Genomic DNA, 26,140 nt, shown 5'->3' with positions numbered 1-26,140 from the left:
CCTAGCAACCAATTTGTGGAAACCTTGAGAGGACCTAGAGCAGAAGGGGCTGCTTTCTTGACTGTGTTCTACATGAAAGGACTCCAGGAACTCAGGATGTCACCATTGGGCTTCTGAGACTCATCCCTGGAGGCTGTGGGTGGGAATTCTAGGTCAGCTCCTTCCAGTTCTGAGCACGTGGAGCCTTCCCCACCGTCTTCTGTGTGTGACGGGCAAGGCAGGACGGCAGGGGCACTCATTCGAGGCCTCTGTGCCTCTGCTCTAGGCCATGAGCAGCCGGGCTCTACTCCTCTTCTGCCCACTGCTGTGGGAAGTCCCGTCTCTGAGTTCCCCAGGACATGTCCCCTGGGAAGCTCGGGCTCTTTTTGGCACCAGCTGGGCACCGTCAGGCAGTGTCGGAGTTTGGTTTTCGACTCTACCCAACACCCCAAGCAAATCTCCTGTCAAAGACCCAAGAGAAGACTAGTCAAGTCAGGGCACGGTCCGCTCCCAGAGTCTTTCTCGAATCAGCCACTGCCCTTTGGGATTCTCTGCCTCGAAGTGAGCCTCCTCCAAAGCCCCCAGGGACTCCTGCGCAAAGAGCTCCTCGTCCCACTCCGTGTCTTCTCTGGAGAAGCCGCGGAGGATCTGTCTGGAGCTCCGCAGGCTGCAAGGGAAGGGTAAGGGAGTAAGTCAGGCTCAAGCTGGCAGCTGCACAGAGGGGAGGGACTCCCAAGTCAACGCCATTCCTACTGAGAAGATCCATTGCTCCGCCAGTTCTAGGCTTTAGGGAGGACCTTAAAGTGATACCGGGTGGGGTGTGGGTGGACTTCAGGGGGGCATTGACCTGGCTTTGAAGGATGTCAAGGATGAGGGATGGATCGTGGCTTCACTACCGTTGAGTGCATGGTTTATTACTATGGGAGTAAACTGCTATCAAGAAAACCCTGTATCTACCAGAGTTGAAGGATTTATGAAGGGTTAAAAGGACAGTCATGGAGTCTGAACAGGCTCTTGTGTCCTGTGGCACGGCCTAAATGGTTGCCCTGTATAAGGCAAGGGGAATACGGGGAGTTGGTCCTGGGAACTAATCTTGGGAGAGAAGGGTCTGGCAGCAGAGGTCACAGAAGCCAGTGGCATTAGGTCCTCACAGGGACCAGGCCAGCAGGAAGTCCTGCTCTGCCCAGCAGAGGCTGAGTCAGTGCCTTCCAACACAACAGTATCTCAGTGTAGGTTTGCTTTCTGCTTGGCGCTCTACTCTGTAGGTAGAGCTGCCATTAGAGAATACGCAGAAGGTACAAGCAGCAGACCAGAGAGGAGGCAGGTCTGAACGGAGGACAGCAGTGAGCCAGGCTGCTGGAGGACAGACTTGTGAGTAAACATCGCTGCCAAGCCCCGCCCCCCATAAAATCAACCAATTCTGCACGTGGGATGAGGGACCAGCACACCCTAAGAAGCACTCCGCGAGTCTGGAACACGTGGAGATTGTCATGTTTCTGCTAAGTCCAAGCACTTACTCTTTTTTGTGGGCTTTGGGCTTGAATTTCAGGGTGTTGAATGCCCCTTCCACAGCCTTGGGCAGGTAAATGGGGTGTCTCTCGAGCCTCCTCTGGGTGCCAGTGACCCTCTGTTCTGTGCTCCTTCGAAACCGGCTGTCTGCAGTGGCGGGAGCAGAGACGGCCTCGGAATGTCTGCGTGGTGCCCGCAGAATCCAGTTGGAATGCAAGCTGTGCTCCTGCGAGCTGGTTGCCACTGGAAGAGAGAAACAAGTGACCTGGGCAGCTGGCCACTATTGGGGGAGCAGACCTTAAAAGAGGGCGTGAACAGGTGGGCGTTCCACAGCAAAGGAAAGACAGGAGGCAGCAGGCCCGGGGGGAGGGGGGGGGGGGTTGGCGGAGTCTGACTCAGCAAGCTTGAGCCTGGGGCAGAGCCCAGATCCGTACTCACTGACATACTCACTGAAAGATGTCCCAAAGTACTGCATATTGCTCAAAAAGATTCTGGTTTTTGTTCAAAGTAAAATTATAAGTAAAATCTGAGTGTGTTGAAAATCCTCCGTGAAAGTCATATGCCCAAGGGTTAATTAACAGTGGTAGTGACCTGCAGGTGGAATTTGTCTTTTAGTTTCTTCTTTCAATTAGTTTTTAGTTTTAATGATGTGCAGGTGAGGGTGGGTGCTCTCAGAGGCCAGAAGAGAGGATTGAACCCCCTGAAGCTAGAATTACAGGAGCGCGGTGTGGGTGCTGGAAACAACTCTGGTCCTCTGTGAGAGCAATGGTATCTCCTGCCAGCTGAGCTGTGGCTCCCAGCACCTTTCCGTTCTTAATGCTTCTGTGTGCCGTCTGGTTCGTTTGTTATACAATGGACATCGATTATTGGTGCTATGGGAGGAGGGGGTGTCAGAGACAACCTTCAGGAGTCAGGTCTCTCTGGAGGTTGAATTCCGGGTTTCAGGCTCAGGCTCAGGTTTTGCCACCGAGCCCTGTCACTGGCTCTTGTATGGCTCGTTCCTCCCAATCGCAGCCACCCCCTCCATATTTCCTGGGGGGTGGGGGATGGGGAGTGGGGAGAGGTGCTTATCAGCATCAGTGGTGAACAAAAGGTCACCACAAGGTCACATGTGCCAGAACAAAAACTTGGAAGACACTGGAGGTCCCCTACTCGACACCATAGAAAGCATTGTAAACATTTATAATTCATGTGTGTGTGTGTGTGTGTGTGTGTGTGTTTAGAGTTTATGTAACTGTTAACAGCTGCTGGGATGGAGACTCTGAGCCGCCAAACTGCGGAGAGAAAGATGTGGGACTGTGATGTCCTGCAGGAGTCAGGACTCGGGACTTGTCACCTGTGTTGGGGTGGGCTGCCTGGCGATGCAGGTGCTTTTGAGTTACCCCTGCTCTTTGTAAGTAACCCCTCACCCCTACTCCTGTTCATAACCTCAATCAAAATGCACTGGTTTCCCAATTTGGGCATTGGTGCAACAACAACAAGGCTCAGAACTGAATTTTCAAGTCACTTGCCCAATTCTTTCTTTTATAAAGTGTCCGTGCATCAACTATATACTTCTTTAGCCTGTGTGCTTTTGGTTTTGGCTTTGTTGTTTTTGTGTATTTGTGAATATGCCTTCCTCGGTTTCTCACCACCCTTTTGTTTTGTTGTTTTGTGTTTAAGGCAGGGTTTCTCACTATCCTGCTCCCTGAATCAGCTAGCCAGGCTAGACAACAAGCCCCAGGGATCCCTCCAGTTTCTGCCTCCCGAGCACTGAGGTCATATGCTCACACCATCACATGTACCTGGCTGCTGGGTCCTGAACTCTGATCCTCACACTTTTGGGGCAAGCACGTTATAGACTGAGCCATATATTCAGTCCCCAAGTTACAGATTTTTGAAACAGAGTCTCCTTATGTAGCCCCGGCTGGCCTCCAAACTCTTGTCTGTCCTTCTAGCTCATCCTTCCAATTGCTGGGATTATAGGTGTGCACCATCCTGCCCAGCCCATTTTAGTCATTCTGAGTACATCATTAGGTAGTACGTTCATATTCGAGAATGCTTTTCCCTCTTACAAAACAGAAACTTTGCCCTGTATGGCACCATTCCCCATTGATAACTTCTTTCTTTAACCATCTCCTCTTGCTTTCCTTTATGAGGGGTTATGGGGTCCCACCCTGACAGTTATAGTAAAGAAAAAAAAACTAAACAAAATAAAAACAAACAAACAACAACAAAACACCTCAGATGTAGGCTGAGGCGTGGCCACAAGAGCGACTGAGACAAGTTAAAGGGATCAAGCCTAACATGACAGTGAAAGAGCCCCTTTCAGCCAGGAAGGTGTGGACCCTGATGCCCTCCCAGGGGCCCACTCACAGCCCACCTCCCCTCAGCACATTAGGGTGCCTCTCCCAGCACGCACCATCAAAGTCCACATCTTCGTTATGCAGGTCGGCCTCAGCTGTCCTCGGCCGTTTCTCTGTGTCCAGTTCTGCAATGATGGAGTCGAAGAAGGCGATAGCCTCGGCCACATCGGTGCTGAACTGGGAGTATTTCTTTGAGGCTGCTTTCTGCAACGGAAGAATGGGGCAGGGGTTGCTGGGAGTTTTTTGAGTGCCAGAAACATGGAAAAGAATTAATATTCCTAAAACTAAATGCATTTGGGGTTTTGTATTTGTGAGATTCCAGAGGAAAATTTGATGGTGGAGATGTGGGTTTAACTAGGGTACTGATCACTGGACAGATGGAATCTTTTAAAAGATGGAATACTGTGTATCCACAGAGAAGAATAGAATCTGGTCATTTGTTACAATGTAGACGGAACTGGCGGCCATTACTTTAAGTGAAATAAATCAAATACTGCAAGGCAAACACCCCATGTAATCCTTCACAAGTAGACGTTAAAAGATTTTATCTGGTAGAAGTAAAGTGTTTTAAAGCAATTGTCCCCAGAGAGGGGAAGGGAAGAGAAGGGGAGAGACACATAGAGGTCAATGTGGGCCAAAATAGACAAGACAAGTTCTAGAGTTCCACAGCACAGCGGAGGTTGTAGTTACAATTTACTACATGCTTTATAAAGAGCAAGAAGAGAGGCTTGAAAGACAGAAAGAGTGTTTAAGAAATCCTCCCGGTGGAAATGCTCATCATCCACTCCTTTCTGCACGTGCACATCAAAGTATCACGCTCTACACATCAATGTGCATAGCTATTGCACGTCAATTAAAGCAATGCAAAGGCACATTTGATGGAGAGTCTTCTGGAAGGAAGATCCACGGCCGCTGCAGGATTCCTTGTCTCAGAGGGGAACTGTGAGAGGGAGGACAACAGCATCTATTTCTATCCTGGTCGTAGATTTCTCATCAGACATGAGAGAAAATAATTTGCCCTTCTTTTGCCTTCACACCGGCCCAGAGACCTTGGGAGAGACACACATCATGAAGCCCGGGTACTGTGGGAGGCTCCACGGAGAACTTCAGCTGAGGTGGACACGAGAGACACACGAACTGAGAAAAACTCCATGAGGAGTTCCGGAGAGACAAACAGGACACTGTTCACCAATGTGGGCTGCTGGATGAGACATGGAGTCCCATTCTGTGAGGCTTTGAGTGGGCATGGCATCAAACATGAACAGAATTAAGTCACGGAGCAGAATGTGGGGTGGCATCTCTAGGTGCACATTGTGGGGTACACCTTGTATGATTAGGAAGCAATAACCACCGACTCCATTTCTTCCCTATTTTCTTTTTCTTTTTCAAATTACAAAGAACTTCCTTATAGGAAAAGCTGTCAAAAGACCACAGCACACACCTGAATATTTTGTCTTAAAAAATGGGAGTCTTTCTAAAATATCCAGTCTCTCTCTGAAATATTCAAAGTCTGTCTAAAATTCCAAAGTTTCTGTAAAATTCCAGTTTCTCTAAGATATCCAAGATACGAGTTCCTGTAAAATCAAAAAGCAAGTTATTATTATTATTTTTTTATTCCAAGAAGGAAGAACCAGAGCACAGTTGCAACATGAACAAGGCAAAACTAAACTCCAAAAGTGTAAATTGCTCAGTGTCTGATGTCTGACATTCAGAATAATCTTCTGCTCTCCAGAAGACGTGGAGAGCCGCGTTTCTCTGGCCCCGCCCTCACAGCGCACTCAGCCTGTCTCACCAGCTCCAGCTACCTGCGCTCCACAGCTGCCGCTGTTCTCAGAGGTCATCCCACAGTTCCGGCATCTCCGGATTCCTGGGGTCTCTGCAGCTGGGCTGCACTGTCATAGCCTCACATAGAAGCTCTCTTCAGGAACTTGAACCCTGCCACACGGTACCAAACCTTCTCTCCATAACCTCTTCAGACTTGGGTCTTCAGTTACAACTGAGGCTGCATCTTTACCAGTGGCCTGTCCTGGTGCCAAGCTGATCTCCATGACCTCTTCGTGCCTTCAAATCCAGGACTATCTGTGGGATTCTTAGATGCACAGTTAAGCTGCCAGCACAAGGTACAGCCGTGGCCGCCCTGTCCAACAGATTCTGTGCGCTGGCCGTGAGAAACACTTCCCTGAAGATTTTGCCTCCAAGATGCTTCTTCTTCCCAATCACAGCTGATCCTTTAGCTTCAGCTCATCAGAACCCCAGAAGTGTTGTTCAAAATATTGAACAACCTGAGATTCTTTAATGGGTTCTTTCAAACTTCCCTGTGAAATTTCAAAGGCCAGGCCTCCATTACCTGTATTGCTCTAAGCATTCTCCCCCAAGTTCCCACGACAGCTTATTAAGCTCTGAGCACTCGAAGGCATTTCAAGCCCAATGTCTCAAAGTCTTTCCACAACCCTCCTCAAAATACGGTCAGGTCTGTCACAGCAACAGCTACTAATTTCTGTCTTAGATAGGATTTCTATTGCTGCAATAAAACACCATGACCAAAAACAAGTTGGAGAGGAAAGGGTTGAATTCATCTTATAGCTACAGTTCCTCATCCAGCAAAGTCAGGCCAGGAACTCAGGGCAGGAACCATAGACAGGCCCTGAAGCAGGGACCATGGAGGAGTGCTGCTTTCTGTCTGGCTCCCATGATTTGCTCAGCCTGTTTTCTTATAGCACCCAGGACCACAAGCCTGAGGGTGCCACCTCCCAGTGAACCGGGACCTCCCACATCAATCATGAACAACAACAACAACAAAAGTGCCCACAGGCTTGCCCATGGGCCAAACTCGCAGGTGACTTTCTCTGTTGAAGCTCCTTCGCCAAATAATTCTAGCTTGTGTCAAGTAGACAGAAAAGGAACTAACACCCTCACCGGAGGCCCTCCTTATTCGTGATGCATCTGTGGCTTTTCTGGTCTGGTCATTGGATTCATTCTGAAAGTTTCTGTCTTTTGACTGGAATTCTCCACCAGATATGTTTTCTACTTTTCCCACTCAGACTCTTCAGCATCAAAAAAATTGTTTAGAAACAATTCACTCTGGCTGATCCCAACATCCGTCACTCTGAGTCTTGTCTGTTTGGTGTCTTGTTTCTTGACACCTCTTTCATTTCCCCTTCCTCGTGTGATGTTTTTGTTAAAATCTACACACTGTGTTGTCAATAGGCACTGCAGATATGGGTATCTGAAAGCTGTCTCTGTTTTGCTAGACCTCCAGTTTGGCTTTTTGTCAATCTTAGGCAGTCTGCTGATGTCAAACTCTTTTGTTGCTATGGTTACCATGTGTGGATCATTTTTTAATCTCTCTTGAAACACCATGCTTAAAGTGGAGGCTAATTAATTTCCAAAGCACTTCCTTTTTTGGGTGTAGGTCCCCTCTGTGATGCAGTTGCCAGAGGCTCCTTTCCCCACTCGGTGGCTGTCTCTTGGCAGTGTCCCATCTAGAGACCTACTAGATGCTTGTTTGCATGGTAGTGGGAGGCAGGGAGACAGTCTGCTTTTATGATCAGTCCCAGTCTTAGGTAGTACCCTGTGTTTGAGGATGTGACCTCTCAGAAGTGGTGCACTCCTCAGCATCTGCCATCTTGGACCCACTATCCCTCAGAAACTCCCATACTCCCCTCCCCAGGAAGCTTGTTTCAGGAGCTATAGAAGAATAATCTGGCCTGAGGTTTTTATGATAGCATCTGGAGGGAACCCTCAACATCTGGTCTCTCCCATAGGCCTGAACTGTAAGGGATATTGGCTTAGGGTCTGCCAGTCTTTGTGAGCATCCACTTATGATAAGATAGAGCTTGCTGTATTTGTGACCTTCTGAGCCTCCTCTGACTCCTCAGTTCCTGCTTTGCTATTGCCATTTGTCAACAGGTCTAGGAGGCTTTGCAGATATATGGCTGCCTTGCTTAAGCAGGTAGAGCTGTCCTGCTGAGGCAACATGATGAAGACAAGGGAAAGGGATAAGAGCCTCCTATTGTATGGGAGGCTGCTTGTTTGTTCCCGGCTGCTCAGCCCCGAAATAATCACACAGAAGCTATACTATTTGCAATACTGTTTGGCCAATAGCTTAAGCGTATTTCTGGCTAACTCATATCTTAAATTAACCCATCTCCATTAATCTGTGTATTGCCACAAGGTTGTGGCTGACCAGGTAAAGTTCTGGCATCTGTCTCTAGCAGGGCTACATGGCTTCTCCTGACTCCACCTTCTTTTTCCCAGCATTCCGTATAGTTTTCTCCACCTAGTTCTACTCTGCCCTATCAAGAGATCAAGGCAGTCTCTTTATTCATTAACCAATGAAAGCAACACATACACAGAAGGACCTCCTACACCAGCCTCCTACTCTGGAGCCAGATTGAAGGCTCTCACCAGCGAAGAAACACAACTTGTATCCAATTAATTAACATTTGCTACAAAGGCTGAAGATATACCATTAATATTCTTTTCACATATAGATATTTTATGTTCAGATAACAATGTGTCAGGTTTAAGGCCCGAATGCCTTTCCCTAGATATCACCTGAAATTTTTCAAAAAAGACTATTAACTTTGTTTGCAGTAAAGATGTCCTTCTTTCCTGCATCTTAGGGACCTTGCCAATTGTCATCTTATGCAGTTCCCCCAAGAACCACCCTACAAGCTCACTTAGGCTTCTTGGCCACTCTCTGAAAGCAGTAACTTCAACCTCACATCTCTCCCTAAATCCAATACGCAAGTATTATAAGATTACTCAAGGGAGAGGTAGCTTCCTGCTACTCCTCTCTGAGAAGCCCACACCCACGGTGCTGGGTGTGTCACCAGCTGTCCTGGGTGTGTTTTACTTTCTTTGAAGTGCTTCTCTTTTTTCCCCCCTCAAGCCTTGTGTTAAAGCTTACATGGAAATATTAATAAACTCTGCTTTACACACTAGCCAGTCCTGAAATTCTTCTCTGTATCAGAGTTAAGAATCCTGCTTTGGCCTGAGATTTTGGCCTAAATGTCTAGGCAAATTTCTAGAGCTGTCTGGAGTGACAACAGGGAGCTCTGCTGCTGCCTCTGCCTCCCCCAGTGAATACCAACACTTACTACAAACAGGTTGCATCCAATTCTCCCCTTGGATTTTAGTTTGGCTGATTTCCCAGGGACCTCAGCTATCTGGTGCTGCCAAGAAAAACTATAAACTTGCTGCATATTTGGGTTGTTGTTGTAGAAATGGGTATGGACAAGGAATGGCTCATTCTTCAAATCTCAGAACCTTGGAAGAAGAGGCAAAGGATCAGGAGTTTGTGGCCTTCTAGGCTGTATGACACCCTACTTAGAAACATAAAATAAAATATTAAAAAGATGGAGTGGAGATATAGCTCAGTGGTAGAGCACTTGTCTAGAACAAATGAAGCACACAGTTCAATTCCCAATATCATCAAAACATAAGTTAATTGATTAATAACATTAACTAAAATGAGAATCTTATTTTTCTAGATATCTACATCCTGAATATCTCTCAAATTAATGTTATAATTTTCATTTTTCTTTTTTATATCTATTTTACATTGAAACAAAATAACTTCCTGTATCTTACTGTATGTACAAGATCAAGTCAAAGCAAGAGCAACATCAACTTTGAATGCTTTTCAAGACAGGGTTTCTCTGTGTAACAGTCCTAGCTGTCCTGGAACTTGCACTGTAAACCAGGCTAACCTCAAATTCACAGAGGTCGGCCTGCCTCTGCCTCCTGAGTGTAGTCCTTAAAGCACTACTCTTTTGTTTAATTCTTTAAAAGTCACAACTGCATTCATGGTTCCACCAAGTTTTGAACCATTGCTCAAGAAAGAGGGTGTTTCCACGACGGCCTCTTTTCCTTGTGTCCTGGATCCTCTAGTTAGTCTTTGTCTGTCTTCCTAAGATTTCTTTCTGGAAATATAAGCAAACATGTAGGGCACACACAGGATGATGAAAACCTATAATCCCAAGATCCAGATAACTGAAATAGGAGGTGAGTTAAAGGCTAGCCTAGGTTACACAGTGAAATGAATCTTATCAAGAAAAAGTAAGTGAGGAGCCAGGAGATAACGGCACTTACTACAGAAGTCTAATAACCCTGAATTTGACCCCTGGAACCCACCCAAACATAGAAGGAGAGAGCCTCTGACCTCCACATGTATGCTATGCCATGACCCATGCACCCATCATGCTCACACACACACACACACACACACACACACACATAATAATAAGTAGATAAATTTTCTGTTTTTCTCCTTATTATGGTGTTTTGCCTGTGTATATGTTTGTGTACCATGAATGTGTAATGCCCTTGGAGGTCAAAAGAAAGCACTGGATACCTAACCAGAGTATTGTAGTTACAGGTGGTTGTGAGCTACTTCCTGGGGGCCGGGAATCCAACCCAAGTCCTCTGGAAAAGCATCGAGTGCTCTTAACCACTGAGCCATCTGGGAGACAGCTGGGAGACAGCTCAGAGGCTTGCTGTGTAAGCGTGGAGACTTGAGTTTGGACCCACAGAACCCACATGAAGTCAGGTGAGGTGACAAACACCTGGAGAATCCCCAGGGAGGCTAATCTGGTTTACACAGCAGTGAGCAAGAGTCCCCATCTCAGACACAGTGGAAATCAAGCACAGACACCCCAAGTTGCCCTCTGATCAACACATAGACAAACATCCGTTCACAAACATGAGCAGGGACACATGGACACACACACACACACACACAAGATTTTCAGAAAGAAACAGTGAGTATATTTTTGCTTGTGTTTACTCAGTGAGTCATATCTAATACACACCTGTGAACGCTGCTGTCCTCACTCTGCGCCCAGAGTTCAGCTCTCTAGTCTATAGAGAACCATCTTGTCCCTCTTAATGGTTGGATAGTTTTCCATTATAGCCACGCACCATGGCAACAAATAATCTTTGGGTTATTCTTCATCTTCGACTCCAGCAATTAGTGCCGCAATGAAGTCTCGCATCTGTGTTGTTTTGAGCATTGCCAGTAGGAGCCTAGCTTTAGGTAGAGATGGGTGCGTGAGTGCCCAGCTTACTGTGAATAAGTATTAAAGCCACAGTGGAGTAAATGACAGCTGGGCGTTTCCTTCATGGGTCCCCTTGGAAACGCCTCTGAGTGGATGTAGGGCTATTTTCACGTGCAGAAGATGAGGCTTGCTTCTGATCTTTCCGCCTTCCACGGTCTCCCTGCCCCATGCTTATGACAGTTCCTCCTCTCACGCACCCAGAGGCTGAGGATTTCGTGATCCAGCTGACATTATGGAAAAACCTACCTTACAAAGAGGTGACCAGCAGGATGGGGTGTCTGTGTCTGTCACCAGCACACTGAGTGAGCTCAAGAGTCCTACAGCCAGGAGCTCAGAACTCCAGGCAGACTCCACTGTTTCCTCTGCTCCCTAACTGTTTAGAAAGGTCTGGTATAACGCATGTAGTCTGTTTTCTGGTCTGATGGCCCCTTTGCCATTTCTCCTTCTCCAGCTCCTGGGCTATCTATGCCAGAGAACAGAGGGCACTCATTTGTACTATGAGGTCATTGTTCAAGCTCCCCTAGCTCTGCTGCTTCATCAAACAGAAGCTTGCATTGCTCTTCCTGGATGGAATCTTTTGCACGTTTCGAAACCAAACCCTCTCATAGTTCTCGCTTCGGTTTCTGACTCCCTGGAGGCAAACACCAAGGTTTTCCTGCATTTAGGCTGTCAGTCTGCCCTACTGGTACCTAGGCTGCTTCTTTTCTTCGGGGCTCTGTGAGTTATTATCTGCAGACCTGAGTCCTTCCATAGGAACTTCCCATGTAAACAGCAACCAGAGGATGGGGAGGGAGATGCTCACTGCACCCAGTGCCAGGGAAACCTCCATGAGCTTTTAGTCCCTTTCACCCTTTCGGACCTGTCTATCCGTGCCCTCCTACCCTACCCTCCCCCACCCCGATGGTCAGAGAGTCATTTCCTGTCTTCCCTCCTCTTTGAAGTCCTCACCATGGTTGCACAGACAGAGCTGGGCATGCTCTTCCATGCTAGTGTTCTGCCTTGTGTGCGTGGGTCCACCTGTTGGACACTGAGTCATGCCCACTGCCACTCTACCCTAGAGTCACGCCTCTTTTGGCCAAGCACACAGGGTGTAGGACACTTCTACAAAATGTGATCTAATCAGAGAACTTTAAGATAAGCTTTGAGAGCTTCAACTACATTATCCTGCCTTCTGCCATCCCTGCCCGTGGGGATGAGGATGATGTCAAAAAGCATTGTGTATCTTTATTTCTTTTCTTTCTTTGTTTTAGGCAGGGCCTTATTATATTCCCATCTGGTCTGGAACTCACAGATGCCCCTCCTTCCTTAATTCTAGGATTAAAGATGTGCACCCAAATACCCAGCTCCAATATGCATCTGTTCTTTTAACACTACAGTATTTAAAGAGCGAGGTGCCCACAATTGAATGGGATTTTATTTTTTAAAAGGTGAGAGTTTGTGAAACAAGACCTATCTATAAACAAAACAACTCCAAGAGAGTAGTCACTGGGATTTGAACGCAGGCATGCACGCAGCCGCATACCCGTTCTCCACGGAGAAGCTAGCTGATAAACTTGTCCAACCTGCACGAAAGCTCAGTGAAGTAGACAGCAGAGCTGAGGAGAGCAATGCGAAGAGATAAGAGAGAGGAAATAACCCTAGAACCACTCACGCTGCTGTTGTCTACGACCCTTAACCACTGCAAGAGGAAAGACATAAACTCTCAGTCAGCAGCAGCCAGGTCCTGTGTTCAGCTGGAACTTCTGATTTGCTGTGGAAGCCCCACTTCCCTTTCCAAACCCCGCCCTCTCAGAAAATCTCCAACAACAACAAAAAAGCAGCCAAAAGTTCCAGTTCCTCATTCTTGGCAGCTGCCGGGGAGGACGTGAAGTTGCCAGCTGCCCAAGTCCCCACCGAAAGCACACCATCATACTTGGGCACACACCTACTTTGTGGCAGACACATCTTTGCCCCTCGACTCTAGGGTACATAAACACCCCGATTTAGCTGGCCATGTGATTGTGATTTTCTCCTGCCTTCATCTCTGGGATCTGGAGGAGTCACCTGGGAGGTGCTTTGCCCAAAATAAAACTAGTCTTTTACTTTTTAAATTCAGCTTGATCCGGCTTACTGATTCGGCAAAGAAACCTTTTATTGGGGGTACAGAAAACCTACTACTCAGACCTCAGGCCACGGGGTTCGGATGCTGTTTACCTGAGGCTAATATGGATCCCACAAGGAGGAAGCTCAGTTCCCAGAATGCCCCTGTTTCATATCTGCTCAATGTCCCAGGTCGTTGTTCTATCTGTGCTTCTAACTGTGGTTTATAATTCCTGGAAAGAAGCCGCGTCTGCAATGACTGTGTTGTGGGTCCCCCGGATAGCCTACCTCTGTGTCAGTACTACCATTCTGTAAAAAATTCGATATCTGGACTCTTTTAACCTGGTAGGCCCACCAGCTCCCATCAACCCAAAAGCTAGAATGCAGTCAGATATCATCTGAGGCCCTGTGGAGAGATTCCTCCATCTTGTCTAACTGTTTCTCTGGCGTACCCACCAATGTATTTTTTAATTACCTTGATTTATGGCTTTTATTTTGTTCTGTTACTATAAAACTACACAAAACTGCTTCCACGATAGAACATTATCTTTGGGAAGACCCGGATATGTGTTCCTGGGTCATGGGAACTTAAATATGCTCCATAACAAATCATATCTTTTATTCCTCTGAGGTGAGAGCCGCTTGTTTCAGCATGAACGAAATAGATCAGGTTTCCTACCACCTCCTCCTTGGGTTGTTAGTTTCTGACAGAGACTCACGTGACTCTGTTGTTAAGTGAAGCATGTTATGAAGAAAATCCATAAAGAAAGGTAAAGGGACAGATGGGGCAAGATGTGCTGTGCAGGGGAATCAGCTCCCATGTCCCCTAGGAAGCGCTACAATCCCAAACCTCCACTTGTTCTAATTGCTGGTAGAAAGACTTCTGGAACCCAAACTTTCTGGGGGTTATAGGGAGTCTATTACATAGATAACGATTGATCAAATCATTGGTCACTGGTAACTAGGTCAACCTTTCCCCATGCCCAGAGGGCTGCAAGTCCCAAGTTCTCACCAGGCTTTGGGCTTTATCTGCAGCCATCACCCTCCTACTGCTACCAAAGGATTAGTGGACAAAGGCAGCCCAGTGGAGATCCTAAGGATTTTAGAAGATTTATGCTAGGAAACAGAGATCAAGACAAATACGCGTTTCATTGCATCATGCAAGTGGAGAAGACCCTAAAAGTTAATGGCCATCCACCTCTCACCCACAAGTCATGACTCTAGGAATCTCTGGTTTAAAATCTCAGCACTTGGGAAACCAAAGCAGGAGGATTGCCATGAGTTCCAGTTTAGCCTGGGCTCCAGGGTTAAGACACCTTGACTCAGAAAAAAATGTAGCATAAATAAATAAGATGCCTTAGAGACCACAGAGTAAGATATACTCATGTATAATCTTTTAATAATCATTTAAAGTGAGTTTTTAATTTTTTACCTTTAAATTTTTTACTTATAAAAACTATTGAGACCCAGTTGTTTATGTAAGCTTGTTACTACATAAACACACACATACACACTCATACACACACACACACATACATACACATACATACACACACACATACACACGCACAAGTACTGGGGTTGCCAAATTTGACAAATAAAAATATGAAGTGGGAACTAAGCTTTGATATCACACAATGAGTAATTTTTTTCAGTATAAGTAACTACCAAGCCTGCAATGATGTCCCAGCCCTCAGAGTCACAGCAGAATCACTTGAGCCTAGGAGTTCAAGACCAGCTTGGGCAACACAGCAAGACTCCATTTCGAAAACTAACAAACAGACACAAAACATAAAAACTCATCTCTCATTTACTGGAAATTCTAATTTAGCTGGGTATCATTTGTTTCAGTTTGCAACCCCAGTGTGGAAAAACAAATGACTGACAAAATGCACACCTAAGCTATTATAGTGATTATTTTCAGATCATGGACTTCTACGTTATTTTTATTTTCTTCTTTCTATTTCTTGTCACGAGCCATTTCCCCCCTAAAAATCATTACAGGAACCATCACCCTGGGGAGTCTGCAGGGAACCCCACACCCATAATTATGTTCTATTGACAGAACCTGCCCCATACCCAATTAACTGTTATCTGTTAGCCGAACTCGCCTCACATTCCAGCTATCCAGGGAACCAGGTGTGGCAACTCATGACTTCTTGGCCTACCTGTCTGAACCACGTGACCTGGAACAAGCTGCAAGAATCCAGTTTCCCTACCCTCCAAGCCCTCATTCAAGGGCTCTATAAACAGCAACCATGATCCTAATAAAGGGGGCTTTGACAAATCTGCTTGGCCTCATTCTTCTGTCCTAGCTCATTCCCTTCCAGGTAGCGCCCCTTCGAGACCCTGGAATAACTGATTGCAGGGTGGGTTACAAACCCCTAGACTGAGTAACCCACCCAACGCAATTGACAATTTCTTGTGTCCTATAAATTTTATCTAAAGAGCAAATATACCTTTCTAAAATCATATCTTGTGAAACTGAGCAGCCTTGGTGGGCTGGCCCTGAGAGCTAAGCATCACCAGGAGAAACCCACTTTGATAATTTGATAAAACTCAGCGGCCTGTGTGGCCTTTCTCTGCAGTCCAGCTGCTGCCCTGCCTCTGTTAGAGTTTTGCACACTTCAATGGGTTCTTGAGACCCTTGTGATATCAGGTGACTTTCTTCAGTCAGGTGACAGAGAGAGGTGTGCGTTTTGCAGTTAATTCCTTCATGCACAGCCCAAGCTGCTCAATGCTAAAAGGTCCAGGGAAGAATGAATGCGCTTTTGTCTGACAGGGATGGGTGAGCAGGAACCCTGACTTAAATAACAAGCTTCCTACACACTGCAGGCTCCATAGGAGTCAATTCCCCCCCCCACACACACAGATGACCTCTCCTCAGCTACCCTGAGCTCTAGGAGTGTTTCTCCATGATGCCAGGATTGAATGCAGGTCCTCATGCTTGCAGAGGCTCCTGGCCATTGAGCCATTTCCCCAGCCCCATTAAAAAAATGATATAAAACCATTCAAAGAAAATGGCTTCTTAAAGAGCCATTAGCTGTAATGTACATATTATCTATAGTTTGAGGACACCAAAGAGCAGTCACTTAGGGGCTCTGGAGTGCCACTTTGGAAATGGTAAACTCCATCTTATCTTCATTATCTCTCTCTCTCTCTCTCTCTCTCTCTCTCTCTCTCTCTCTCTCACACACACACACACACACACACACACACACACACACACACACACACACACAGCTGAAATGGAGGATGGAAATGTCCAACTAGATGGCAGTTAAAGTTTCATAGCTCGTAGCATCTCAGCATCACTGACTTGGACATTTCAAAGGGATGAGCTTTGTATGCATGGATGAGAGCTAGTTTTTAATGGAGCCAAGGAATGATTACAGGGTAATAAAGAAGTAAAACAACTCAGGACATCAGCAGCAGGAAGCGGCACTGTACATAGAGAGGAGCAAGGAGAGGGTCCCCAAAACCTAAGCAAGCAAGTCTGAGGGAGGGGCCCAGAGAGAGCCGCAGAGGATTCCTCGGCCTCTTTGATGTGGGGTGATGGCAGAAGAAACAGGAAAGCGGCAAGACAGTGGTTCACCATCCTTAGGGAGAGAGTATCTTCAAGTGCTCTTGATGTTGCTGCTTTGTTCCTGAGTCAAAGTCTTTTTATGTAGCCCCCAAGTCAGCCTTGGACTCACACTAAAGCCCAGGCTGGCCTTTAATTGACAATCCTCCTGCTTCTGGCTATTCAGAGAATTTTTCCCCAACATTTTTATTATACACGTACACACACACACACACACACACACACACACACACACACACACATTCTCTGCGTGCGAACAGGAGTATCATCTATATACCATGGACAGTTCCTGACAGTGTGCTCTCCATGGACGTGCTAATAAATGAATAACACATGATCCCTAAAACATCACTGAAGACATTGTCAACCACACAACTCAGGAATCCTTACGTCGGGTACCATATAAGAAAGTTTAAAATTCGAAGTTGGTGGAGGGGGTGAATGTCACTTCCCTAAGCAATGGGCCTGGTGCTTTCATATCAACAGAATTTTGAACAAGTCCAGATCTTCTTTGTGTCTTCGCTGTCCAGCAAGTACCCAGGAAAAGCTGAAGATCACTGTAGCATTTGGATTAGCTCAGTGATGACATGTGCTTTTGCATGGCCCTGACTTTCTGTGGATGTTTCTTCTTTTCTAATTGCCCAGCCTCTGCTGCCCCTTCATTGCTCGGGTGCGCAGGTCATCTCAGGTGCTTTGCGTGAACGTGTGTGGAGCCATCCACTCTCTGATTTGCCTTTTACTGGGCTCTTTCTCCCTCACCCTCTCTCTCTCCCTTGTCTTTTTTCTTCGTTCTTTGAAAAAGCTGTTAGTTGAAATATAGGAATTCGAAAGTTAACTGTAGGGGCTGGAGTGATGGTTCTGTCTATGAGCATGTACTACTCATCCAGAGGACCAGAGTTCAGCTCTCTGCATCCACACCAGGCAGCTACAATCCCTAACTAACATTCAGAATCCGAGCAGATTTATTCTGTATATAATAGACAATAGCTGTTATAAAGCCTTGTCCCCATGCTTTTACAGGGTAATTAACTATTAAAAGGGTAATTAACTAATTAAATATGCTAATGTTAAGTGCCCAGAAGAGGTCTAAGCAGGCTTTTGCTCAGTAAACTTCAAGTATAAACCTAAAAGAGGAAAATGTATAGGACTGGCCAGTACATAGAGACACCCTTACTTTGCTCCAAGTGAAACATACATGTATTTTGTCCATGATGTGATGGGAGAAGTTCTCAACTGGAAAGACAAAGTTGTCACTCAATGTCGAGTCATTGTTAGCAAGCAATGCACTGTACTATAAGCAACGTTATGAGATTAGGTGTTTGCACATCTAATTCTGCAGTAAGTACACTATGAATTTATCAAGCTAGAGCAAACCTCATTCATAAAAAGGCAGTGTTAGATTTGAGGTCTCTATGCTAGGTTATTCTATATTTTATATTTGTAACAGATTTTTTTTTGCTTGTTTGTTTTTTGAGACAGGGTTTCTCTGTGTAGATTTGGTACCTATCCTGGAACTAGCTCTGGTAGACCAGGCTGGCCTCGAACTCACAGAGATCTGCCTGCCTCTGCCTTCCGAGTGCTGGGATTAAAGGCGTGCACCTCTACTGCCCAGCCAGAAAATGTTCTTACAATGTATGCAACATAGTGCTGTGCATGTAAGCCTCTAGCAGATACAACATGATAAAACTGTTATTAGAAATTTTGTTCATTTTTAAATGACTTTTTAGGTATGAATTTAATGATCATTCAATGGCTGTATCAATAAATGATTTCATATTTTGTCTGGAGTATAGATATAGCTACAAGAAAAATAAATCTTAAAAGACTTATATGTAGTTAGGTTAACCATAAACAAAGTGCTGTCTACAAGGTCTTTTTAGTAAACTTTTAAAAATGTTAGTGTTTCTTAGATTACTGATCTACTTTTGGTAAAATTTTAAAAGGGCTAACTCTAACTTGAAAAAATAAAAATTTAATGTTTTTATCTTAGTTTTTCCAAGTCTTCTTTCAGAAGAATCAGAGTTCATTTAAATTTCTGTTTAGGCTGAAATGATTAAAAGGCTTCCTAGCCCTAATTAAATGGGTCTATCACACACATGTGCACTAAGTGCTATCTATTTATGGTAATTGATGTGATTTTATAGAAACTATAAATATTTCAAAATAACTTTATCTAAAGGATTTCACAGGGTCAAATTTTAATGGACCAAGGCTGGGGAGCAGCTCGGTGGGAAAAGTTTCCTGAACAAGCTTCACAGTCAGAGTTTGAATCTCTAGCACCTACCCCAAGCTGGGGGCAGACAGGCAGATCCCAGTAAATCTGGCCAAAAGAACTCAGTGGGAGTCCCTTCCTTAAAGAGGTAGTATAGACAGCAATAGAGAAGGCTACTATCCTACTCTTGGTGAGCACCCACACAGTCAGCATCCACACACCTCTGAGCTCATACCACACATGTGCACACATACACACTTTAATGCACTAATATAAAACTAGAACTTAATTCTCTGTGTCTAAAGTAAGAAAGCACAAGTTAAATGCATGTCCCTTGTGCGTTACATAAGCCTTCTAAGATGCAGTATTTAGGAGAATGCCTGAGTTACTTTCTTTTTGCAGTGATAAGACACTATGACCAAGGCTACTTATGAACGAGTTTGTTGGGGCTTGATGACCATTTCAGAGGGTTGGAGTCCATGACCATTACAGCAGGGAACATGGCAGCAGGCTGACAGGCACGGTGCTGGAGCAGTAGCTGAGCATTTACATTCTCACACACAAATAAGGGGCAGAGTGAGAGAATTAACTAGAAATGGTATGGCTTTTTGAACTTCAAAGCCCACCCCAACAGTGACACACCTCCTCCAAAAAAGGCCACATCTTCTAATCATATATATATGTGTGTGTGTGTGTGTGTGTGTGTGTGTGTGTGTGTGAATAACCATATAACCATTCTCATTCAAACAAACTCAGAGAACATTTTCCCAAGCTGGTATCCTCCAAACTAGAATTGTTAGTGGAGCTAACCTTTCCCAGGGCAGTTCCTAATTGTATCATGAACTAGTCCTCTAGGCAATGATAACTAGATAAGCCCTAATACTGGGCATGTGTAATTATTAAAAGGCAATGGCACTGGTCATCAAGTAGTACAGCTATATGTCAGTACTCGATTTTTCAGAGTTTTTTTTCTTTTTAGGATTTATTTATGTTATTTTTATATGTATGTGTACATGTATGTGTGAGTGAATGTCATGTGTGTGCTTAGGGAGGCCAGAGAAGTCACTAGATCCTTGAGCCAGGATCTAGTGACTTCCTTTGCTTGGGTTTTCTGAAAGAGCAGCAAAGGATGTTGACCTCTTTGTCATCTCTCCAGCCCTACAAACTAGTTTTCTTTAAGTATTTTTATTTATTGGCTGTGTTTTATATTCATCTTGTGTAACTCAGTGGCCACCACTTGTTAATATCCTGCAAAAGCAGTTTCTAACAAAGGACCTTGGACTAATCCCCCTCTCTCACACACACAGGATACCAGAAGATCATCCATAGGACAGACAGCATGAAATTCAAGAATGAACTTCAAGTGGGCTTGGCCTAAGAGCCATCCCTTTAGCCATATTGCTTAGGTGATTAAAATCTACCATAAAGGGCTTTATTGGCACTAACTCCTTAGTCTCTGTTACTTGTCCCTCATGATGTGGGACCTTATCAGCCCATCTGGGACAGATCTTGTCCCAGTAATGAAGGAAAGTTGATATTAAACCAGATGGCTAATCATCAATGTCTTCAAAGAAAATTGCTCAGAAGCAAGAAGGGGGGTTATCATCTCTGAATGAACGCACCCTGGGCAGGGGATTCCTGCCTTTCATTGAGAGGCTGAAGCATGGGGGTCTTGAGTTTGAGGACAGCCAGGGTTTCATAGGAAGAACCTTGCTGTGTGAGCTCCTTCTGCTCCTTCAGCCAATAGCCTTTAAGATACCAGCCCACTTGGGTGTGGTCTCTTGTACTATAAATGCAGCTGTAAAGCATGCACTTGTTCTCTTGCTTCCTCTGTGTCTTTTTTCCTCTGAGTCTCGGTAACTGACTGCAGACTGACTTTTCCTCTTCCCAGTATTCTCCTGTCCTCATCACCCCACCTCCACTTCCTGCCTGGTTGCCCCACCTATACTTCCTGTCTGGCTATCAGCCAATCAGCACTTTATTAAGATAAAAGTGACAGGGAACAGACCATTGTCCCACAGCACATAGAGAAACCCTGTCTCAAAAAGCCAAAAATTAAAAATATAAATAAAAAATAGAGTTTAAAATAAAGCCATGTAAAGATGAAAAATACACAGAAAGGCTGGATGCTATATGTTATTGTGTTGTCTTTAAATTGTTTGATGGCTAAGGAAGGAACAAAAGCTGCTAAAAAGATATTTGATTATAAATGCTGTTGGATTAATCCGACATGTATATTTTGAAAATGCCTTGACTTCAAAATTTAAGTCAATAGGTATGTTACTTTAGAGAAAAGATTTTGCTTTTGTTTCCACAGGAAATGAGAGGCTATTGATTCATTCTGGGCTAAGAAAAAATAAGGTTTGATCAAGGAAGACCTCCTGAGAAATCTCTGATATGAGCAGATGGCCCAGATGTCTGAGTTCTACATCCCAGAACAGTTTCAAGACTGCTGGCTGAGATGATCAAGCTTCACAGAATATTCCATTCAGGACTTAACCATAATTCAAAATTTTCTTTAGGTCCCCATAAGAATATCAGTGCCCCCAATTAATAGGAAGTAGCCTGGAAAACTATACCCACATTCTGAAAAATGGATTCTGGATGCTTGCCTTTGTTTAGAATATTGGTTACAGGGCTGGAGAGGTGGCTCAGAGGTTAAGAGCACTGACTATTCTTCCAGAGGTCCTGAGTTCAATTTTCAGCAACCACATGGTGGCTCACAGCCATCCATAATGAGATCTGGTGCCCTCTTCTGGCATGCAAGCATACATGGAAGGAATGTTGTATACATAATAAATAAATAAATCTTTAAAAAATGCAAAAAAAGGATATTGGTTACACGTTGTTATGGATAATGGTTAGAAGAAAAGCTAAACAAAGGAGATTCAATTCAGAGTTCTTGTTTTGAAAAAGTAGGGGCAAGTGCTGTGGGACAATGGTCTGTACCCTGTCACTTGTATTTTAATAAAATGCTGATTGGCCAGTAGCCAGACAGGCAGTTTAGGCAGGCAACTAGGCAGGAAGTAGAGGCAGGGCAATGAAAACAAGAGAATTCTGGGAAGAAGAAAGATTCAGTCTGCAGTCATCATTCAGACACAGAGGAAGCAAGATGTGACTGCCTCACTGAACAAGGTACCAAGCCATGTGGTTAACACAGACAAGAATTATGAGCTAATATAAGCTATAAGAGTTAATAAGAAGCCTGACCTAACAGACCAACCAGTATATAATTAACGTAGACCTCTGTGTATTTCTTTGGGACTAAATGGACGTGGGACCTCTATCAACAGAATTTGTTTCAAAACCAGCAGCAGAAATGAACTCACTTATGCCAGGCTTTCCAAAAGCAACTTGAGCTGAGAAGTTACAGCACTGTGGTCTTACGCATGGTCGCATGTGCTCTAACCTTGGCCCCTCCAGTGCTGTTTGTGATATTTGTTCCAGCAATAAAAGTACTTCAGAGATTTTCACAAACCCAGCATATCACCACAAATACCTCAAAACTGAGGTCTGAAGACAAAGAAGAGAACTGTCTGGACAGTAGCGAAGACATTTTAGACAGGTTTGTGCCGTCAGATCACTGAAACAATGGTTCCCTGAGAATTAAAAAAAATCTCAAGGCTAAGAAACTACATCAGTCAATAAAGTGCTTGCCACACAAGCATAAGGACTTGAGTTCAGTTCCCACCACTCACATAAAAAGTGCACTTATAATCCCAGTGCCTGGGAGGTGGGTCCCAGGGATTTGCTGGCCAGCCAGCCTAGCCTAATTGGTGAGCCCCAGATCTCAGAGATAAAGGCTGTCCCCCAAATCCAAAGTAGATGGCTCATGAGCAATAAGTCTGAAGTTGACCTCTTATGTGCATGCACACACATACACACACACACACAAACACACACGCACACACACACATGCATGCACACATACACCCCCCCCACACACACACACACATACACAAAGGAGAATTTAAATTCCCCTAGGCATCTTACGCTTGCAGTAGGGAAAACTGAAACCCTGCTCCCAGAGAAGAAACTTGCCTCCAGGAAAGAGATTCCTGCGGTGCTAACAACTTTTCTGGACCGCCCTGCAGGGACAGACCAGAGGCAAGCTGGTGATGGGTCAGTAATGAGGGGGAACACACTTTGCTCAGGACTGTTTTCCTATACATCCTGCTTGTCCAGTATTAAGCCTGAATTCACGTCAGTGTCCTGAAGATGAATAATGTTTCTCCTCTTCCCACTGCAGCCGAATTAGTCACTTTCCCTTCCTCATCTTCTCACTAGTTCTGTCCTTTAACTGCTGTATGGGGCAGATTGCTCATTATGCCCCCCCCCCATAGCCCGGGCTTTGCTCTAAAACTCTGGGGACCACTGGCCTCCTCTATTTGATCTTCTGCCCGATGTGGCCACGTTGACTAAATCTCCTTTCTCTGCCTTTCACGGCTGCTCTTCTCCTGAACTGGAATTTGTTGGAGCCTCCTGAGCCTGGGCTTTGACCCTAAAGCTTCCAGTTGCACTGTTTCCAAATCTGATCTCCTTCTGTGGTGCTGGGACGAGATCTCCAACATGTGAATTTTGAGAGACAACATCCAAGTCAACGCATAATGGAGAACAGGAACAAGAATAGTGCAGGCCTAATTCTTGGCTGTTGGCAGGACCACGAGGGCATTTCAGGAAGAAAGAGCTCTCATGGTGGCTACCCTGCTGGCCCTGGAGACTGAATGCCCAGCAGATGGCTTTCTGTAGGCTGAGGGCAAAGGATGCCAGCAGCTGGTCTGTGACTGCTGGTTGGACGTTCCTGGCATTTCTGTGGGAATAAACATGGGTGTAGCAGGATGGACTGGGTACCAGCACCTGTAGGGTGGCACTACTCCTCCCAAGGCATGGCACCACATCCAAGGCGTGGCCTCAAAAACAGGCCCAGAAAAGTGAGAGGAGCAGGAAAAAAAAAATCAAACTTTGGTCTGTTCTCCATCAACACCCTTTCAATATTCGCCCTTCGAATGTAAAAGACCCTGAAACAATGGCCCAAAGAGCAACAACTGCCCAGTGCCAACAGAGAAAATAGGCTGAAACCCTGGCACCAGGAGGAGGAGCTTGCCTCCCTGGAAGGGATGGTGCAGGGCTCAGACAGCCTTTCTCACAGCTAAATCAGCAAATGCATTTCTTTCCATAAAACTGCAACGTTGTCTTTTCTATAAAATTGAAACGCGGTTCCAGGAAGGGGAGAGAATCTAAGAATTTTCTCCCTCTAGTTCTGGTCAAACTGTAAATAAACCCATTTTTCTTTACCAATGGCTGCTCCCAAATAAATTTCTTCTGAAATCCGGGGAAATGAAAGAGTAGTTTCTGAACCGAGCTGCCAGAGAGCCTGCAGTGGTCACACCTGGCGGGGAGCAGCTTTTGTGTGCCCATCCCCCGTCCTCAGCACTGTCAGAAGCCAGCTGTGTCCTAAAAGGGAGGGCTCCATCTGCAGGCAAACACAGAGCTGTTCTCTGCCAGCAGCTAAGCAAGACCCCGATTCCCAGGAGACTCAGGCTGGAAGGAAGCCCAGAGCCTTGCGGCCCTCTTCATCCCCAGTACCAGTTCCAGTAGAAGAAACTGGCTCAAACCCTATAGCTAATTGGCATGGGTTTCAGCATCTTGACCCCAGACTAGGAGGCCCTCTTCGGGGCTCGACACTGACACACTTTTACAGCTAAAAGGATTATTTAACCCATTTCCACCTGGTATTAAGTGCAAACAATTGAAACCTGTTAGCTAAGCCCGGCCCTGGAGATTTGATAACAGTCCAATCATCCATTCAACATTAATGGACCTTGGGGAGCCCACAGGACTCTCTGGGGGAGGGAGTGGGGGTCTGCTCTGAGCACTTAGTCTGGCCATCAGGAAAACGTTCATTAGAAATATTCAACAGGTGACATTCAAACTACGGGTACAATAAATAATGAGAAACAACGGGAAACAGCAGCGAGACGACAGAGTGGCCTGGTGGCTCATCCAGGGGGCCCAGGAGGGAAGACTGGCAGCTCAGGGCCATCCTAGGCTACGTAGAGAAACCCTTGGCATCAAATGAAACATGCAAAAAAAAACGAATAAAGGGAGCCATTGGCCCAGCGGACAGAGATGGGTCCCTGCACCTCAGTTTGCCCTTCTGAAACAGGTCTGGCATAGCCGCATGCTAGAAAGAAGAGGAAGGTAATATCTGCCAAGCCTTGAAGTGAGCACCAACAGCGAGGCGAACACACAAGGTTTCTCTCCCGGATGTCATGCTTGTGTCTGGCTCCAGGCCTTTCGCGTGTGACGACAGCAATTGTTTTAAGAAGAGTAAAGCATTCGGGGGAAATGCCTTCCTGTTCCCCAAAGCCATGCAAGCATTGGCCCCTCTATCAAGTCAGACAGTAAGTAATATGTTCAGACACCGGTGTGGAACCTCGTGGCTCTGAAGCCCCGGCCCTTGCCCCCTGCTCCTCAGGAGTCAGGGAGGTGTGGGAACTGAAGCCCATAATGGAACCTGTCAGACCCACTCAAGAGGGAGGACGTCTAGCAAGTGTCCCAAGACTGGGAAGAACCACGGCTCGCAGCCAGCCTGTTCCACACTTACTTTGCCTTCTGCTGGGGTCTTTTGTGCTCCCTTGGAGGACTTGGAGGAGGTGGACCCAGCGCCCTGTGCGCGCCGGGGCCTCAGGTCACCCAGGCTGCTGAGATATTTCTTTCGCAGGGCCAGCAGCTCCTGAAGATATTGCAGGCAGTCCTGGGTGCGGGAGTACATCCAGGCACGGTCCTCCTGTTGCAGGTAATGCAGGCTGGTGTCCATGCTGTGGGTGCTTCTGTGCTTCTTCAAGGACTCGCCGGCCTTCTCAAAGTGGTCCCCAACCACGTACATGGAGCTACTACGAATCAGCCTGACATTGGGGTTGGCTCCTGCGTAGTAGGGGCCCTCGGCTGCCGCCTTCCCCTGAGGGCCGTGGTGGAGGATGGAATGGATCTTTCTGAACATAGTCTCCGTTTCCCTCCGTGGGAACCGTTGGCCGACCGCACGGGGGTGTCACTTGATCCAGCGGCAGGCAGAGGAGCCCATATCCAGCCCTGCGCCACCTGCCTCCCAGAAGGCTCAGTTCTCTCAATTCCGGTGAGGAACAGCTGTATCCCATGCGCAAACTGCACCTCTCTCATTGGGGACGCTTAGCTGGAACAAGAAAGACGACATGCAGAGGGGTCCCCGGCTTCAAGAGACAGTGTCCAGGCAGGCCTTTCGAATCAGTCGCTGCGAATATGTCCTGTGCTTTTCCATGGAAAGCTTCAGCTGGAGGGAACATTCTACCTGCTGAGTCGCTGTCTTTCCCTCGTATTTTCCATCCTCAAGAGG

The 26,140-nt window shown here is 45.9% G+C and overlaps 1 protein-coding gene across 1 annotated transcript; it reads right to left on the bottom strand.

Annotated features, from left to right (window-relative positions):
* Positions 1-471: 471 nt before the first annotated feature.
* On the bottom strand, positions 472-25,771 carry CUNH13orf42 (chromosome unknown C13orf42 homolog). Its single transcript, XM_050152239.1, has 5 exons — positions 25,388-25,771; positions 11,006-11,032; positions 3,890-4,037; positions 1,497-1,731; positions 472-646 (listed from the first exon to the last, which is right to left on the bottom strand). Exons 1-5 carry the CDS (start codon positions 25,769-25,771, stop codon positions 472-474), a joined length of 969 nt encoding a protein of 322 aa, XP_050008196.1.
* Between the last annotated feature and the right edge of the window lie 369 nt (positions 25,772-26,140).

Source organism: Alexandromys fortis, unplaced genomic scaffold (assembly GCF_014885135.2).
Source record: "Alexandromys fortis isolate MF-2015 unplaced genomic scaffold, M_Fortis_MF-2015_v1.1 scaffold_75, whole genome shotgun sequence".
In the NCBI taxonomy this organism is placed as follows: Eukaryota; Metazoa; Chordata; class Mammalia; order Rodentia; family Cricetidae; genus Alexandromys; species Alexandromys fortis.
The sequence above is the reverse complement of the archived record's forward strand: the minus strand, read 5'-3'. Positions and strand labels throughout refer to the sequence as shown.

Coding starts and splice junctions, on each gene's coding strand:
- CUNH13orf42 (XM_050152239.1), bottom strand. CDS start 25,771: ATGTTCAGAAAGATCCATTCCATCCTCCACCACGGCCCTCAGGGGAAG. Junction 1,732..3,889: donor CGAAGATGTGGACTTTGATG/GTGCGTGCTGGG, acceptor TCTCTCTTCCAG/TGGCAACCAGCTCGCAGGAG. Junction 647..1,496: donor CCCAAAGCCCACAAAAAAGA/GTAAGTGCTTGG, acceptor CTTCCCTTGCAG/CCTGCGGAGCTCCAGACAGA.